Source organism: Fulmarus glacialis, unplaced genomic scaffold (genome assembly GCF_000690835.1).
Source record: "Fulmarus glacialis isolate BGI_N327 unplaced genomic scaffold, ASM69083v1 scaffold26291, whole genome shotgun sequence".
Taxonomy (NCBI): Eukaryota; Metazoa; Chordata; class Aves; order Procellariiformes; family Procellariidae; genus Fulmarus; species Fulmarus glacialis.
In genome coordinates this window covers 1453-14409 of record NW_009195047.1, presented here as the reverse complement: position 1 = coordinate 14409, position 12957 = coordinate 1453, and the positions used below count along the sequence as shown (strand labels likewise).

General features: G+C 46.8%; 1 protein-coding gene across 1 annotated transcript in view; it reads left to right on the top strand.

Annotated features, from left to right (window-relative positions):
- Positions 1-10120, top strand: part of UHMK1 (U2AF homology motif (UHM) kinase 1) — a 10316-nt gene extending 196 nt beyond the window's left edge. The window contains exons 1-7 of the mRNA XM_009587987.1: positions 1-122; positions 2939-3130; positions 3930-4024; positions 4956-5032; positions 8245-8343; positions 9315-9403; positions 9895-10120. The exon at positions 1-122 is cut by the window's left edge and continues 196 nt beyond it. Of these exons, the coding sequence (XP_009586282.1) occupies positions 1-122; positions 2939-3130; positions 3930-4024; positions 4956-5032; positions 8245-8343; positions 9315-9403; positions 9895-10041 (821 nt within the window). The 3' untranslated portion in view covers positions 10042-10120. The remainder of the gene's footprint in view (positions 123-2938; positions 3131-3929; positions 4025-4955; positions 5033-8244; positions 8344-9314; positions 9404-9894) is intronic.
- The last annotated feature ends 2837 nt before the right edge of the window (positions 10121-12957 follow it).

The window sequence follows — 12957 nt, the reverse complement described above, 5'->3', positions numbered from 1 at the left end:
CATTCCTGCACCACAAAGGCTACGTGCACGCAGACCTCAAGCCACGCAACATCCTGTGGAGCGCGGAGGAGGAGTGCTTTAAGCTCATTGACTTTGGACTTAGCTTCAAAGAGGGGAATCAGGTTTGGAACGTGCTGCTCTCAAAGCAGTTGGCTCTGTGTTGAGTTGTGTGGGTCTGTGATGCTTTTGGCTTGTGATTGTAGGACTCAGTGTGACCTGATCAGAGTAGTAGCTGAGCTGGTGCTGAGGGTTTCCTGGAAAAGGCTAAAATGTTATCTGGCCCCAGAAGCAGAAGCTCGTGTTCCCATTCTCCTTGCGCGTCTCTGGTTTCTGTTGATGTCTTAGTCTTTGTGCTACACATGACCAAGAATTCCAAAGTTAATGACGCACTGAAAAAAGCGGTGTCTCAGCTTCCTGGAAAGTTTTGCTAATTTTTGTGTGGTCAGACGAGTGGGAGCACCCAGATCTGTAGAATTTCCTTTTATCATCCCTTATCGTATGTAGTAGTAATCCAGGCTTCACCATCAGCCTCCCCAGTCCATTGCATTATCTCTGGCAGTGTCCTTGTGCTTGTTTTTACATTCATCCTGTCTTCAGCAGCTTCCCTTTTTCAGTAAGTCTGGATGTTTCTTTCCCATGTCATCATGTTGACGAAAGCCCATTCTCTGGCTGTGGGTAGGCAGTGGCCGTTCTTTACTGACGCGGACAGACCTCTGCCTGTTCTGCTCTGCTTTTCCCGTTTCCTGGGCTTTCACTCCCTCTTCCTGCTGTCACTTTTTTGTTTTGGTGATACTGGGTTTTGTAAGTTTGTTCTTGCTCTTTTTATTCTCTTCCATGGCCTCTGATGAAAGCAGAGAGCCTCAGGAGGTTCTGCTGTTGGCTTGATAGAGCTTCCTTTCACCCCTCCCTCTCTCAGTAAGGGCCTGTGAGGGGTATCGGTAAAGCTGTTTCATCAGGTAGCCTCTTAGCAAATTTGCCTTTAATCACTGGTGATGGGCAGTTAAGTCTATTAAACGAGCTATGATTTTGCTGTGCAGACATTGCCCTGGCTTGTCCCTGCTGCATGCACTCTACTCATTTAGAGGTTTTAAATTCATATACTTTTTTTACTGGTTTACCTGGTATTGACGGTACAGCCCCGTGATCTGTGAATATCGGAGGATTTTGTGGGAGACCTGTCTCCGAATTCGTTGGTACAGGAGCTGTTTTTAATGTTTGTGTTTCTTAACTCCTCCATGTTGTTCTTCGGTTCTCCCACATTCTTGGCTCAATGCTGATTTGTGCTGCTAATCTACTGCTGTCTATCAGCAAAAAAACATTCTCCTGGTGTCCTGTGCAGATATCCTTTTTAATTCGGGTGTGTGTTTTGCTGCTTGCTCTGTGAGTTGCCTCATAATAGTTGATCAGGTGTTTTATTTGCTTCTGTAGTTCCTTCCAATCTGCTTTCTTGGGGCTGAGTTTCCTTTGCCCATTCTCAGCAATATGCTGGCTATACAGGTGAACCTTCTGACCCTGCTTTGAATGTGCACTGGGTATCAGCTTCCCCTCACCACCCCTGCCTTAGGCAGCAGCATACGTGCATGATTTCCTTATCTGAGTCAAGACTATACCACTTTTATTTGTGTCAACTCTGCCGAGCTTATCCTTGCATAACTTTTCCTGCTGTTACTGTTTAACAGAGAATGGCTGTACATAGAGCAAGGTCTCAGCCACTTACATCTCTGAAAATGCTTTAGATGGTAGGAGTGAAATTCCATCTCACAATTTTTGCTGGTGGCATTGACCACAGTGTTTTCTCTATCTCTAAATGTTGTTTGGTGAGACTGCTAAACTGCTGCTTTTGCCATGCTAGAGGTTCTGCTCTTTGTTGATAGGAGGAGGGACGCTGAGGAGCAATTTGTGTATCAATTTTTTTTTAACTTCATAAAACACTTTTGAGCTCTGTTGCCTGAAAATGACTTTTGTAAACTTTATTTTCAATCAGAAAACCAGATAATTTTGGTTTTAGTATATTCCCCTGGTAAGAATTCCCAGTCTTGCGCTTTTTCCAGGAAGTAGGCTTGCATATTCTTCTGTCATTCCTTGAGTCACATCAGTGTGTTTAAAACGAGCCCTCCCATGTTAAAAAGACACAGCATGCAGTTTGTCTTTGGACACTTACAAGACTTGGCTAGACAAAGCCACAACTGACTGAGCAGATATTGGCTGTGAGCGGGAGGCTGGACTGGAGACCTTCAGAGCAGCCCCGCCAGCCAGCGCTTGTGTGATTCTATAATTTCCTGTTTTCTTTTAAGCAGGCAACGCATGGCCATTTTATTTTACTCTGCCAGCCATGGCAGCCGGGCAGGTATTGATTGCTGCAGCCCTTCTGGCTGCGGGGGGAAGAAGGAAGAGGTGCGTGGGAAGCGCCTTTGATAATTTTCTTGTCTGAGCGTTAGCTGCCTGCTTCATTCTTTTAATGTTTTGTTCCAGAGAACATCAGTACTTGAATAATGTCAGCTGTTACTGATCCTCACTGTTCAGACCGGGCTGTTTATGCTCTCATGCAGCCGTGGGAGCATGTTGTGGGTGTTCAGCCCTTATCCTGAAACTTCTAGCGTCTTCTGCGCTTATTAGAGGTTAATGGGCCAGTCCGCAGTGACATCCAGCCTCCTCCTCCCAGCAGTGCTGTCTTTCAGAGAGATCAGATGTTAGTGGAATGCCAGCTGTTTTGCTGGGAGATGTTTTCTCTTCCAGACAGTCTTGGTTTTTTCCTCATCAACACAACAGCATAGCAAGTTGAACTGCCTGCCTAACACAACTGGCTGCACAATGCTTTCTGTCAATTTAGCAATAGTATTTTGGAAGGGCCTCTGTGGAGGCCTCCTCTGATTTAAGGATAGAGCGGAGAACCTGAATCTGGAAAATTAACTTTTTGTGTTTGTGTGATCTTCCGTAGGATGTGAAATATATTCAAACAGACGGGTATCGGGCTCCAGAGGCAGAACTGCAGAACTGCCTGGCACAGGCAGGGCTCCAGAGTGAGACGGAGTGTACCTCTGCTGTGGATCTGTGGAGTTTGGGAATCGTTTTACTGGAAATGTTCTCAGGAATGAAACTGAAACATACAGTCCAATCTCAGGAATGGAAGGTGAGTGAGAGCTGCTGTGGGCATTCTTGCTTGCACCAAACGAGTTCTCCTGCTTCTTGTCAGTAACCTGGATTTGTGAGGTAGCACCTGACAGCTAGAGAGTGTTTCCAGGATGTTTCTCTAATCCTATTGCCTTGAGAATTAAGGTTCCAGAGCCTTAAAGACCCAGCTGTCCTGTGGGACTGGCGTGTCTGAATGCTGCCTGTGTTCAGGTTACTGAAAGCTGGGGGCTCCAGGAGTCTGTGTTTGGAGCCTGTGTCTTGCCAAGATTTGGGAGGTGGGTTGCACTGGCTGTAGCGTGTGGCACAGGAGGAAGAACGAAATGGATGGCTGATGGCTGCCAGCTAGTTCAGCAGCACAATGACAGAGGAATTATTTGCTGATTTAGTCTAACATTAGTTCTAATTTGGGGATCTTCTCGTAAGTCTATAGCCTGAGCAAACAAGAGTTGTGTTGTGAGCTCTGTGTTGTGAGCCTGGAGCCTGACTCTGTCCTTTATGAAATAATTTTGGTTTTTGTTTCCCTTCCCAATAAGAGTATCCTTTCAGCATCATAACTTCCACAGTAACAGCAAATTTGCCTGCGCATGGAAATTTCCAGCTTTTGCACAGGCAAATGGGAAAAACTTCATCTGGCAAGGGCCTGCTGGTTTAACGTGTGAGGCTGGAGCACTGGGGATCTCTCACAAAACACGACAGTACCAGAGCCCTCTGCATCCAGTCCAGAAAATGATGGGTTATCGCAAGCTTTGCACTGGTCTTTTCTTTCCTCCCCAAGCACTGTTTCTTTTTCTTTCTAGACAAACAGTTCTGCCATCATTGATCGCATATTTGCCAGTGAAGGGGTGGTGAATTCAGCCATTCCAGCTTATCACCTCAGAGACCTTATCAAAAGGTATGTTACCATATTTACTAACTGTTGCTTAAAGATCTGCTCTTTAAAGTCTCATGCCTTGCTCTTGGTAACTTAGAGCCCACACCTAACACTTTTTTTTTCTTTTTTAAAAAATCTTGCTGCCACTGTGCTAGTAACAAGTGCAAGCATTAGCAGAGACACTTTAGCTCCTCTGATTTTGGCACAGTTTGGCGTAAGCCCATAAAGAATATCAGTCATGATGTTCATCACTTGCTGTTTCAGTGCTTTGCACTTCCTGCCAGTGAAGTTATATTTGGAGAAAACTGGAGACTTCGCTGTTTTAGGGGAGTGTTGTCAGAAACGAGGGAGGGGGGCAGCTTCTCCACTGCTGTCAAGATTCAAATGCACTTGTGCAGCTCTCTACTGAGATGTCTGCTGAGGGGATTGTTTTCGCTGTCCTGTGACTCTGCTCTGAGGCTACAGAGTGAATGAGGACACAACTTGGCAGAAATAGCATCAGGAGCCACTGTAAAGCTGAGTAGGGAATGTTCTCAGGCAAGCCCTGGGCTATTAGCTGCTTTGAATCCCATTGTAGAAAGATATGGGAGCTCCGCAGAGTGTGATCACTTTCATGAGGCTGCATGTGTGCTTTAGACGAGGGCTGAATGGCCTGGGGAGGTGGAGCTGGAACATGCCATGTTCCTTGTGAACTTGTAAGTGAGCAACTTCCATCATTTGGTGCTGAGAGACATCGAGAAGGAAATCCTACTGTACCATGTACCCAAAATGCTTTCAGGGGATCCTTCTGGTGTGCTTCAGCTGTGAATTGGAAGATGTGCTTCTCACTCTTCCCTGTGTACCCTAAGCACCCCAAAGGTAGGGTATTCCTCTGTACTGGCTTCCAGCCTGAGTTGAATTTGTTGATGCAAGAATGTCACATGCAAGAGCATAAGGGTGTCTTCTCTTCCAGCATGCTCCATTGTGACCAAGGAAAGCGAGCCTCCGCTGAGAAGGCTTTATGCAGCCCATTCTTCAGCATTCCCTTTGGTAAGCTGTGCACGTCACCCCTGCTTGCGGCTTTCTTGGCGTGTACTGGAAGCAGCACAGAGTGCAGTTAAATTGTGTTGTTTCTGGTTCTGGCCTCGTTGCTCTTCCTTTGCTCTTTGCGGCGCTCGCCAGCCCTCTGCAGTACCGCAGCAGGCAGGTCAGAGCGATGCCTGTGCTCTCAGTGCTGCCCTGCCCCTTGAGCCCTGCGGGCTGTCGCTTTTCCCTGGTTGGACTCCTGGTAAATTCTGCCCAGATCAAACTGACCAAGAGTGTATTGGCAGCAGCATTCTGCTGAGAGGACAGAAATAACCACGGTACTTACCTAATATTGTGACCGTTAAGGTGCTTTTGAAGGGTGCACTGCTATTTATGGTGAGTGGATGGTTTTTCTTAGGCCAAGAGTTTCCCAGTTCAGAAGCCAGGGATGTGAGCAACTAGGGCAGTGGTTGGTGGTAGCATCCACTGCTGCCTCCTCTGCACAGGTCGAATAATCCTAGTGTGTTCTCGTGGTGCGAGCCTATTTTTGCAGTGACTGGCCTGCCTCTTCTGGTGCGTGTGTGGCGGGTCACAGGCAGATGTCACTGTCGCTTTAACCTGGCACTTTCTCTTCAATTTAATACAATGGTGGTGTTTCCCCAGGACCCCCCCATGTGGGTTGCAGGCTGTCAGGAAAAGATGAGCTGATACTACTCTGTTTAGGCTCATATTGCTCCCTGTTTTCTGTTCCAAAAGAAGCACAGTAGCATTCTCCAGAGTTTGTCTGCTTTCGAGAGCACCAGTGAAGAGCTTTGCGTCCAGCTTTTCTGCAGCATAAATTAGTGCTTCAGGCATCCAGTTTTGTCTGGGCTAGGATCTTCCCTTAAATCTCAGCCCCGCTTTTCTTAAGCTGCTTGGTTTACCTTGCAGTGAATGTTAAGTATTGCTTCTTGAGGTCACGTTAAGATACTGGTGTTCCTGCGTATTAGGCAAAAGTAACAAACTTGTTCCTGTTTTCAGACTTCTCTTGCATCTCAGAAACTGGGACTGTTGTAATCAAAGCCACCTTCCATGGAAGAAGCTGAACCTTGCAGCCAGTATTGCTTTAGAGCAGAGGGAGTAGTATATTGGCAGTGCTTTCTGGTCTAGTTTTAAACACACAGACCTCTAACTGTACCTAGGAAGGTGCTTCTGCGGTTAGTGCTACAAGTTTATACAACAGCTTCAATTTTTCTTAGTTGCTGCTTCTCTTCTTTGCCAAACTTGTACATAAGCTTGTCTGCACAAAGAAGCGTTTACTGTTGCTTTCCTGGGAAGTCAAAAAATGATGTGTCATTGCCTTTCACTTGGACAGGGTTGTTCTGTTTAGAGCAAAGACAGCTGAGAATGGCATTCCTTGTCATTTACAGCCAAGTCTTGACTTTCCAGTTCATCAACTTCTTTCCTGAGCTGCTTGCAGGCTGCAGCCTTCTGTGTTGTCAGTGTGGTTGGTATCACCTGGCACTTCGAAGAGGAGCAGAAGGGCGGGGCAGAAAGTACCTCCTAGGGCAGAAGGGTATTGCAAGAAATGCATTTGTCACTTGGTTACAGGAAGACCAGATAGCTCCGAGTCCTAGGGGTTGGTTTGTCTCCCTCTCTGAAAAAAGACATGTGAAATGAAGGGCAGACTTACTTGAATAAAAAGGGGCAGTATATAAGACGGAGGCAACACTTAAATGTTCTCTCAGTCTCTGGTTCATCTGATGTTGTCTCTTGGTTACCAACAATCCTGTGGAAGAATGGTCCCAGAGGTTCGCTTGGAGCTGGAACACGCCTGGTTATCTGAATGCAGCACCTTTCTTCAAAGGGCTGGCTGGGCATCATCTAGACTGATAAGGCCATTCGTCCTCTAAGCTTTTCATAAGGACTCTTCCATGTCAGACAGGAGGAGATTTATAGCGTGTGTGCTTGCCTGTCATCTCCTCTTGCACTATGAAATCAACGTCTTCTGTCTGTGCCTGGCAGAGATGTCAGGTCCCTCATACATATTGTGTGCTTGGAAAAGTATTTCCAAGGAAATAATAGCCTGCTATCTTTGCAAACATAGTCAGAAGGCTCAAACTGGAGAACTTGAGCCATTTCCTCCCTTTTCTCTCCTCTCTCTCACTGTCAAGTGTGAGAACTGTGAGGTACTGCTATTGTGTTTGGCTACTGTAGCTGCCAATACAAGTAAAAACATTAACACTCTCCAAGTGCTGCAAGTTGGACTCACAGATCTTAAATTCATGACTGGCCTGCCAGTCCTTTTCAGGAACATGAAATCAAGCTTTTGTCCCTTGAGAAGTGCACTGTCCCTGCTGCTTTGAGTTTCCAAAGGACTGGGTGTGCTCTCGTATGTGACTCTCATAGTTTGGCGTTAGTTTGTCCACCTGACTGTTTCCTTCCACAGCAGTACTCATGCTACACTGTTCCTGAAGCTGTCTGTTTAGAGTCAAGCGCCCCACTGCAGCGAGCTTTATTTCTGCTTCTGTAAAGCTGTTGACAGGGTCACTGCTTACCCACTTTGTGGCCACCCTCTTGTGGCCATGCCTTATTCCATAGCACTGCATTGTTTAAGTAACTAAGAGTTTTCCCCATTTCTGTTGCAAGATTGTATGGTGGTCTTCAAAACAGCGCATTGCAGTTGGATTTTGAAGGGTGGAGGGTTTACGTGGTGTTTAGAGAAGAACTGAAAGATATCCTAGAGAGAGATGAGGCTTGTGCCTTAGTATAGCTTAAAAGTTGTAGTTAGAGAAACTGGCCGGCCTGTTTTCAGCTTGTCTGGTAGCAGTAACAGGAGAGGCAGGTTGCAGAGTAGTTCTTTCATCTTCTTGCATCTCCATATGCACGGGGCAGTTTGCTCAACTAGCATAGCTCTTGAGGTCACATCAGTTTCTGAATCTGAGCTAAGTAGACATAACTCTAGTCTTAATTTCTGCTAGCTTTGTAATTTTAAAAGCAATTTCAGGTGCTGGCCTCAGTATAATTGCAGAGTGCACTGAACCCTTTGGAAGAGTCTCTCAGTGCACAGATGAAGATAAGTTGGAAAGGGAGAATACAAGCTGTAAATGCAGGTAGTAGCGGAGAGAAGCTAAACTGTACTGCAAAGAGCAGTAAGTGCTTGTGTATGATTATGCATATTGAGTCAACTTCCTGTTTTCTTGCTCCTTTGAACTTTGATTTCTTTTCTTTACCCTAATTCTGTGGGTGTCAAACAGCTCCCCATATCGAAGATTTGGTGATGCTTCCCACGCCTGTGCTGAGGCTGCTAAATGTTCTAAGCGATGCTTCTCTGCAGTGTGAAGAAGAATATGAAGGTTGGTGCAAGCCCTGCAAATCCCAAGCCTGTCGTCTTAGAGGCTCTGTTTTGTTTGGCTTTGGGGATGCGAGAGCAAGCAGAAGAGCAATTAATAGGTGCAAGAACAGCAAACAAAGAGCTGCTCAGCTGAGATTTGGTACTAAGTGGGTCAACTGCACCAACAGAGAATAGACTAAAAGATTGAGATAGAAAGCAGAGTTTATAGTGAGTTTTTGAAGGCACCCAGATTTAAAAAAAAAAAAAAAAAAAAAAAAGGTTTGTTCTGATTTTCTTCTTTGGTTAAATGTCCACAGACCTCATAATGTGTTTGTGGCTCTGAGCTTCTGCTGGACATGTGGAGGACTCTGAAGCCCAGTAGCAGAGATCCTCAAAAGTTTGCTAGTGAACTTATCCATGATCTCAGCAGAGAACTGAAATATCTCGTTGGAGTTCTTAAGCTGTAGCAAAAACTATATGTGGTAGGTGGCAAAGCATGTCGGTGGAATTTGCATTTCTGCTTGCTCTCAAATCCACGTGAGTGGCAAAAGCTAGAGTGCTCTGGGGACATGAATTTAAAAGGCTGGGTTCTGCTCACACAAAGAAGGGTTTGTGGCAGCTACTCTAGTTCCCCTCCTCCAAGTGCTGTAACCAAAAAAAAAAAGCACTCAAAAATCCCAAATGTTTTAGCTACTGGAAGGCCAGGCTTTGTGTGCAAGGAAAAGCACTGTCCATGTGCTCCAAGCCCTGCTGTCGGGGATTCACTGCATGCAGGTCTGTGTTCCTGAGCCTCAGTTCAGACACTTCATCTTGTTATGCGGCCATTAAGCAGTGTCAGCTTCTGCCATGGCACCTCTTGATTGTTTATGTTAAATTGGGAGGAAAAGACTGGCTGTTGACTAAATGTTCTTGATGTGTTCATCTGGCCTTCATTTGTTTCTTGGCTCATCCTAGTTTGCAAGGTGAAAGACAACCAGCTCTTTCCTTTCTCAGATATCCTGGAAGACATAAGGGAGGAGTGTCAGAAATACGGACCGGTGGTTTCCTTGCTGATTCCAAAGGAGAATCCTGGTAAAGGCCAAGTAAGTGAATGGAGGGAAGAGGCTGTGTATTCCCACGTACGCTCCATGTGCTGCAGGACTGCTGCTCAGCTCCTGGAAATCTCCTGGCTGATGACAGTGCTAAAAATAGATGGTTATCTTGAAGAACAGCACAGGTTCCTTTCTGGTTATGTAAGGTTGCCTAACCGGGGAGGTCCACAGACAGCTTTATCAGGGGAGCCGGGATATGGGAGGGAAGGGGAGAAGCCAATGGGTGGGAGAGCAGGCATTGAGGATGTAGAGCAATATCATGCTTTCTCCCTCAAAAAATATGCTGCCCTTAGAAATGAGAAGCGAGAGGTGAAATTCCAGGTCAGAAGTGCAGCTCCTTCCTTTTTAGCTCCACTGCTCTGGGCTCAACCAAGGATAGAGGGGGAAAAATCTGTTCGGGCACTGTTTCCCTGGTTGCAGGGGTGGGAGGGGGCGGGTGGTATGCTGCACTGGAAATCCTATTTCTCCTCTCTCTTTTTCAGGTCTTTGTTGAATATGCAAATGCTGGTGATTCCAAAGCTGCCCAAAAAATGCTGACTGGAAAGATTTTTGATGGCAAGTTTGTTGTGGCTACGTTTTACCCACTGAGTGCCTATAAGAGAGGATATCTGTACCAAAACTTGCTGTAGGCAGTAGCAACAATCAGGAGAGTTGTCTTGCTCCTCTTCCTCATGTGTTTTACAGTTGAATGTACAAAAGAGCTTCCTAGCCCTGCTTTTGAGTCATCGGCGAAGGAGAGATGCGAAGGACTTAACTGGGCTTTGAAACCTTTACTGCTGCTTTGTGATGTGCAGAGGAGGCCGGGATGGCTTTCAGCGTGTGCTTGTGTGTGTGTTGTGCTTGCTCGTTTACATTGGGTGTGTGGCTTTGCCCCAGCAGGCGCTTGGGTAGCAGGAGGGTGACTGTGGGAGCCTGGGAGGCTGAGCAGATCTTGGCAAGTGCTTCTAAATTATTTGCAATGAGACCATTTAAAGTCTTGGCCTTAGCACTTGACTTTGCTCTGGAGAGAGGATTTCTTTGATAAGCTTTCCTATAATGCATGTGCTCTTCTCCAGTGCGGAGGAGGAGGAGGAAGGCTTCCCTGCCTTTTGTTGATATCTATAAAGAAGAAGCACCATCCTCTCTAAACTAGACCAGGAAGACTTTTGAGTCTTCACATCACGTAGAGCAGAGAGGCAGTGAAGTCAGATCTGCTGAGCCTACAGCATTACCCTGTCGCCGTCTTGTGACCCGAGAAGAGCCGTCTGTCTGACCTGGCACAGACGGCATGCTGGGCTTAGGCAGCGTGGGTGACGCTGCCTGCAGTGAGCTGAACTTGCTTGTATGCCTGGGGTGGGCAGGGACTGATGGTGGATACGTGTCATCCGAGCAGTGCCAGCCTCAGTCCCAACACCACCTGTAAGCACTTTGTAGCCTGAGGTGATGTGAAAACCCTGTCGTGTGGAGTCATCTTTCTTAGCATATACCCTGTGCTGGCACTGATGCTCCCTAGCTCTGATGCCAAATCATCTGTAATACGTAGGCGTCTTTAGGTGATATTTTAGAAAAGGAGTGCTACAGCACACAGTATTCTTTGTGTCTCAGCAGGACTCCTGCCCTGCGAGTCTTATAAGGAATAACAAATATTTGTCTGTCGGGGGTGCGATGCTTGGCTTTTCTGTGTTGTGTGTTTTGGTTTTGCATTAACCCATTAGACGTGTATATTAGAAGCACTGACACTTTTGGTCCTTCACAGGTTACATAAAGGGCCTGAGGCAATCTGAGATCCTGTGTGGAAAGGGCTCACTCAGTCATTAGACTTGACTGGCCAGGAGAAGGTCTTTCCCAGTGTCAGGGACAACAGCCATATGCTTTTTGGGGAAAAAAAAAAAAACAACTGGGTGAGCAGCATCACTGCTCCCTCCAGAGCAAGCTCATGTGGCTGTAATGCATAGGCAGAAGCTCATTCACGCAGCTGCTGGCGTGGGGTAGGTGGTGGCTGTTTCCCAGGGGTGTGCAAACCCGTGCACCCAGCGGAGCCTCTCCCTGCAGGGGTGGGCAGTTTGCTCCTGGCAAAACAGCGTGAAACAGCCCTACTTAGAGGGGGACCAGCGTATTCTGGCTTGCGGCCCTGGTACCAGTTTTAGTGAGAAGGAGAGCCCTCGTGAATTCTTTTCTCTAGCTGAAATACTTGCGGGCAGCTGCCCGAACCGTCTCTGACCTTCTGTGGAATAATACCTGAATTACCTTGCAGTTTACTTTTGGCATCTTGCTGATGCTGGACTTGCTGGAATCCTGCACTTAAAAGTTCCTCTTGATTTTTTGCTCTGTGCGTGCGTGTGCAGTGTGTCAGGAGATCTGACATCTGTAGCATTTCACGAGTCCGAGTTCTTCTGTGTGCTGGTATAGAGTCCTGTCTACTGTGGCCCTTCCTAAACTCCCCCAGAAAGGACCAATCTCTTTAATTTTTCTGTTGCCTCTGAGGTGGTAGGTTTTCCAGGAAAAAAAAGAAATCCCACAATGAGTTTTAAGGTATGATTTGCTGATCGGACTTTTTCTGGGAATGATGCTACTTTGGTGTACATAGCTGTAAAGCAGCTTCACATAGATGCGGTGTGTGATTCATTGCTTTTAATTTAACTGTCCTTGCAGTGAAGCACCTTTAGTGTCTGGGAGGAATTGGATGATTAACCGGGTGAGGGTTTTTCCTATGTGAAGAGCAGTGTTTAAAGTACTCTAAACATTGGTAGGTGTTGACTGACCTCCTCAGCTCTGAGTTGTTGTTGTCCCTGGCGGGCTGAGCCAGGGGTGAAAGCACTTTGGCCCAGAAATTCAGGTGTTGAATGCCACCGTGTCAGCAGCATTAAGCTGGCTACCTGTGTGCCTGTCAGCTGGCAGAAGCAGACCCGAGAGCTCCTGCCCTGCTGAGTGCCAGCCCACGTGGAGACATGGGGAGCTCCCCTCGGTGCAGGGTATAAGGGCTGTCACCTACAGCGGTACCGGGACAGGGAGATGCCAGGGTGCAGGTGCAGAACTTAAATGCATTTAAGTTCTCACATGTGTTTGTCTAGGACTGAGCTGCTCTGTCATCTTTCAAGCATATCTCTTTCTCAGTCAGAATTGTGCTTTGGATTTGCAACTAAAGATAAAGAGCTGTGCCAGGATTACTCTTTAGAGAGGAGCTACAACCTGTTCCTGCAGCATGGTAGAGCTGTTCCACCAGAGTTTGGCTGGGGTTTTGTTCAGCTGCTTTAGTAGGAGCTAAATAAATCTTCAAGATGCAAACTCTTGCCACCAGATTTTCTCTCTGGATGCTCATTGACCAGGCTTGAGCACTGAGCTGGGCAAAAACCCCAAAGCTGCTTATTTTCCTCCTGGCAAGAGTTGAAGATGCTGATCTCTGTCCTGTCACTGGATCCAGCCCCGGCTTCCCTCTGCAGGCTGTGGGGTACAGGGAGGTTTAGAAACTCCTCAGAGCAGAAGCATTTTATCATTATCCCTCACCCTCTGCCTTCAAAGCCTTTTCCTATCAAGCTGAAGCTCACTCTGGTGTCTCAGCAAGCTGT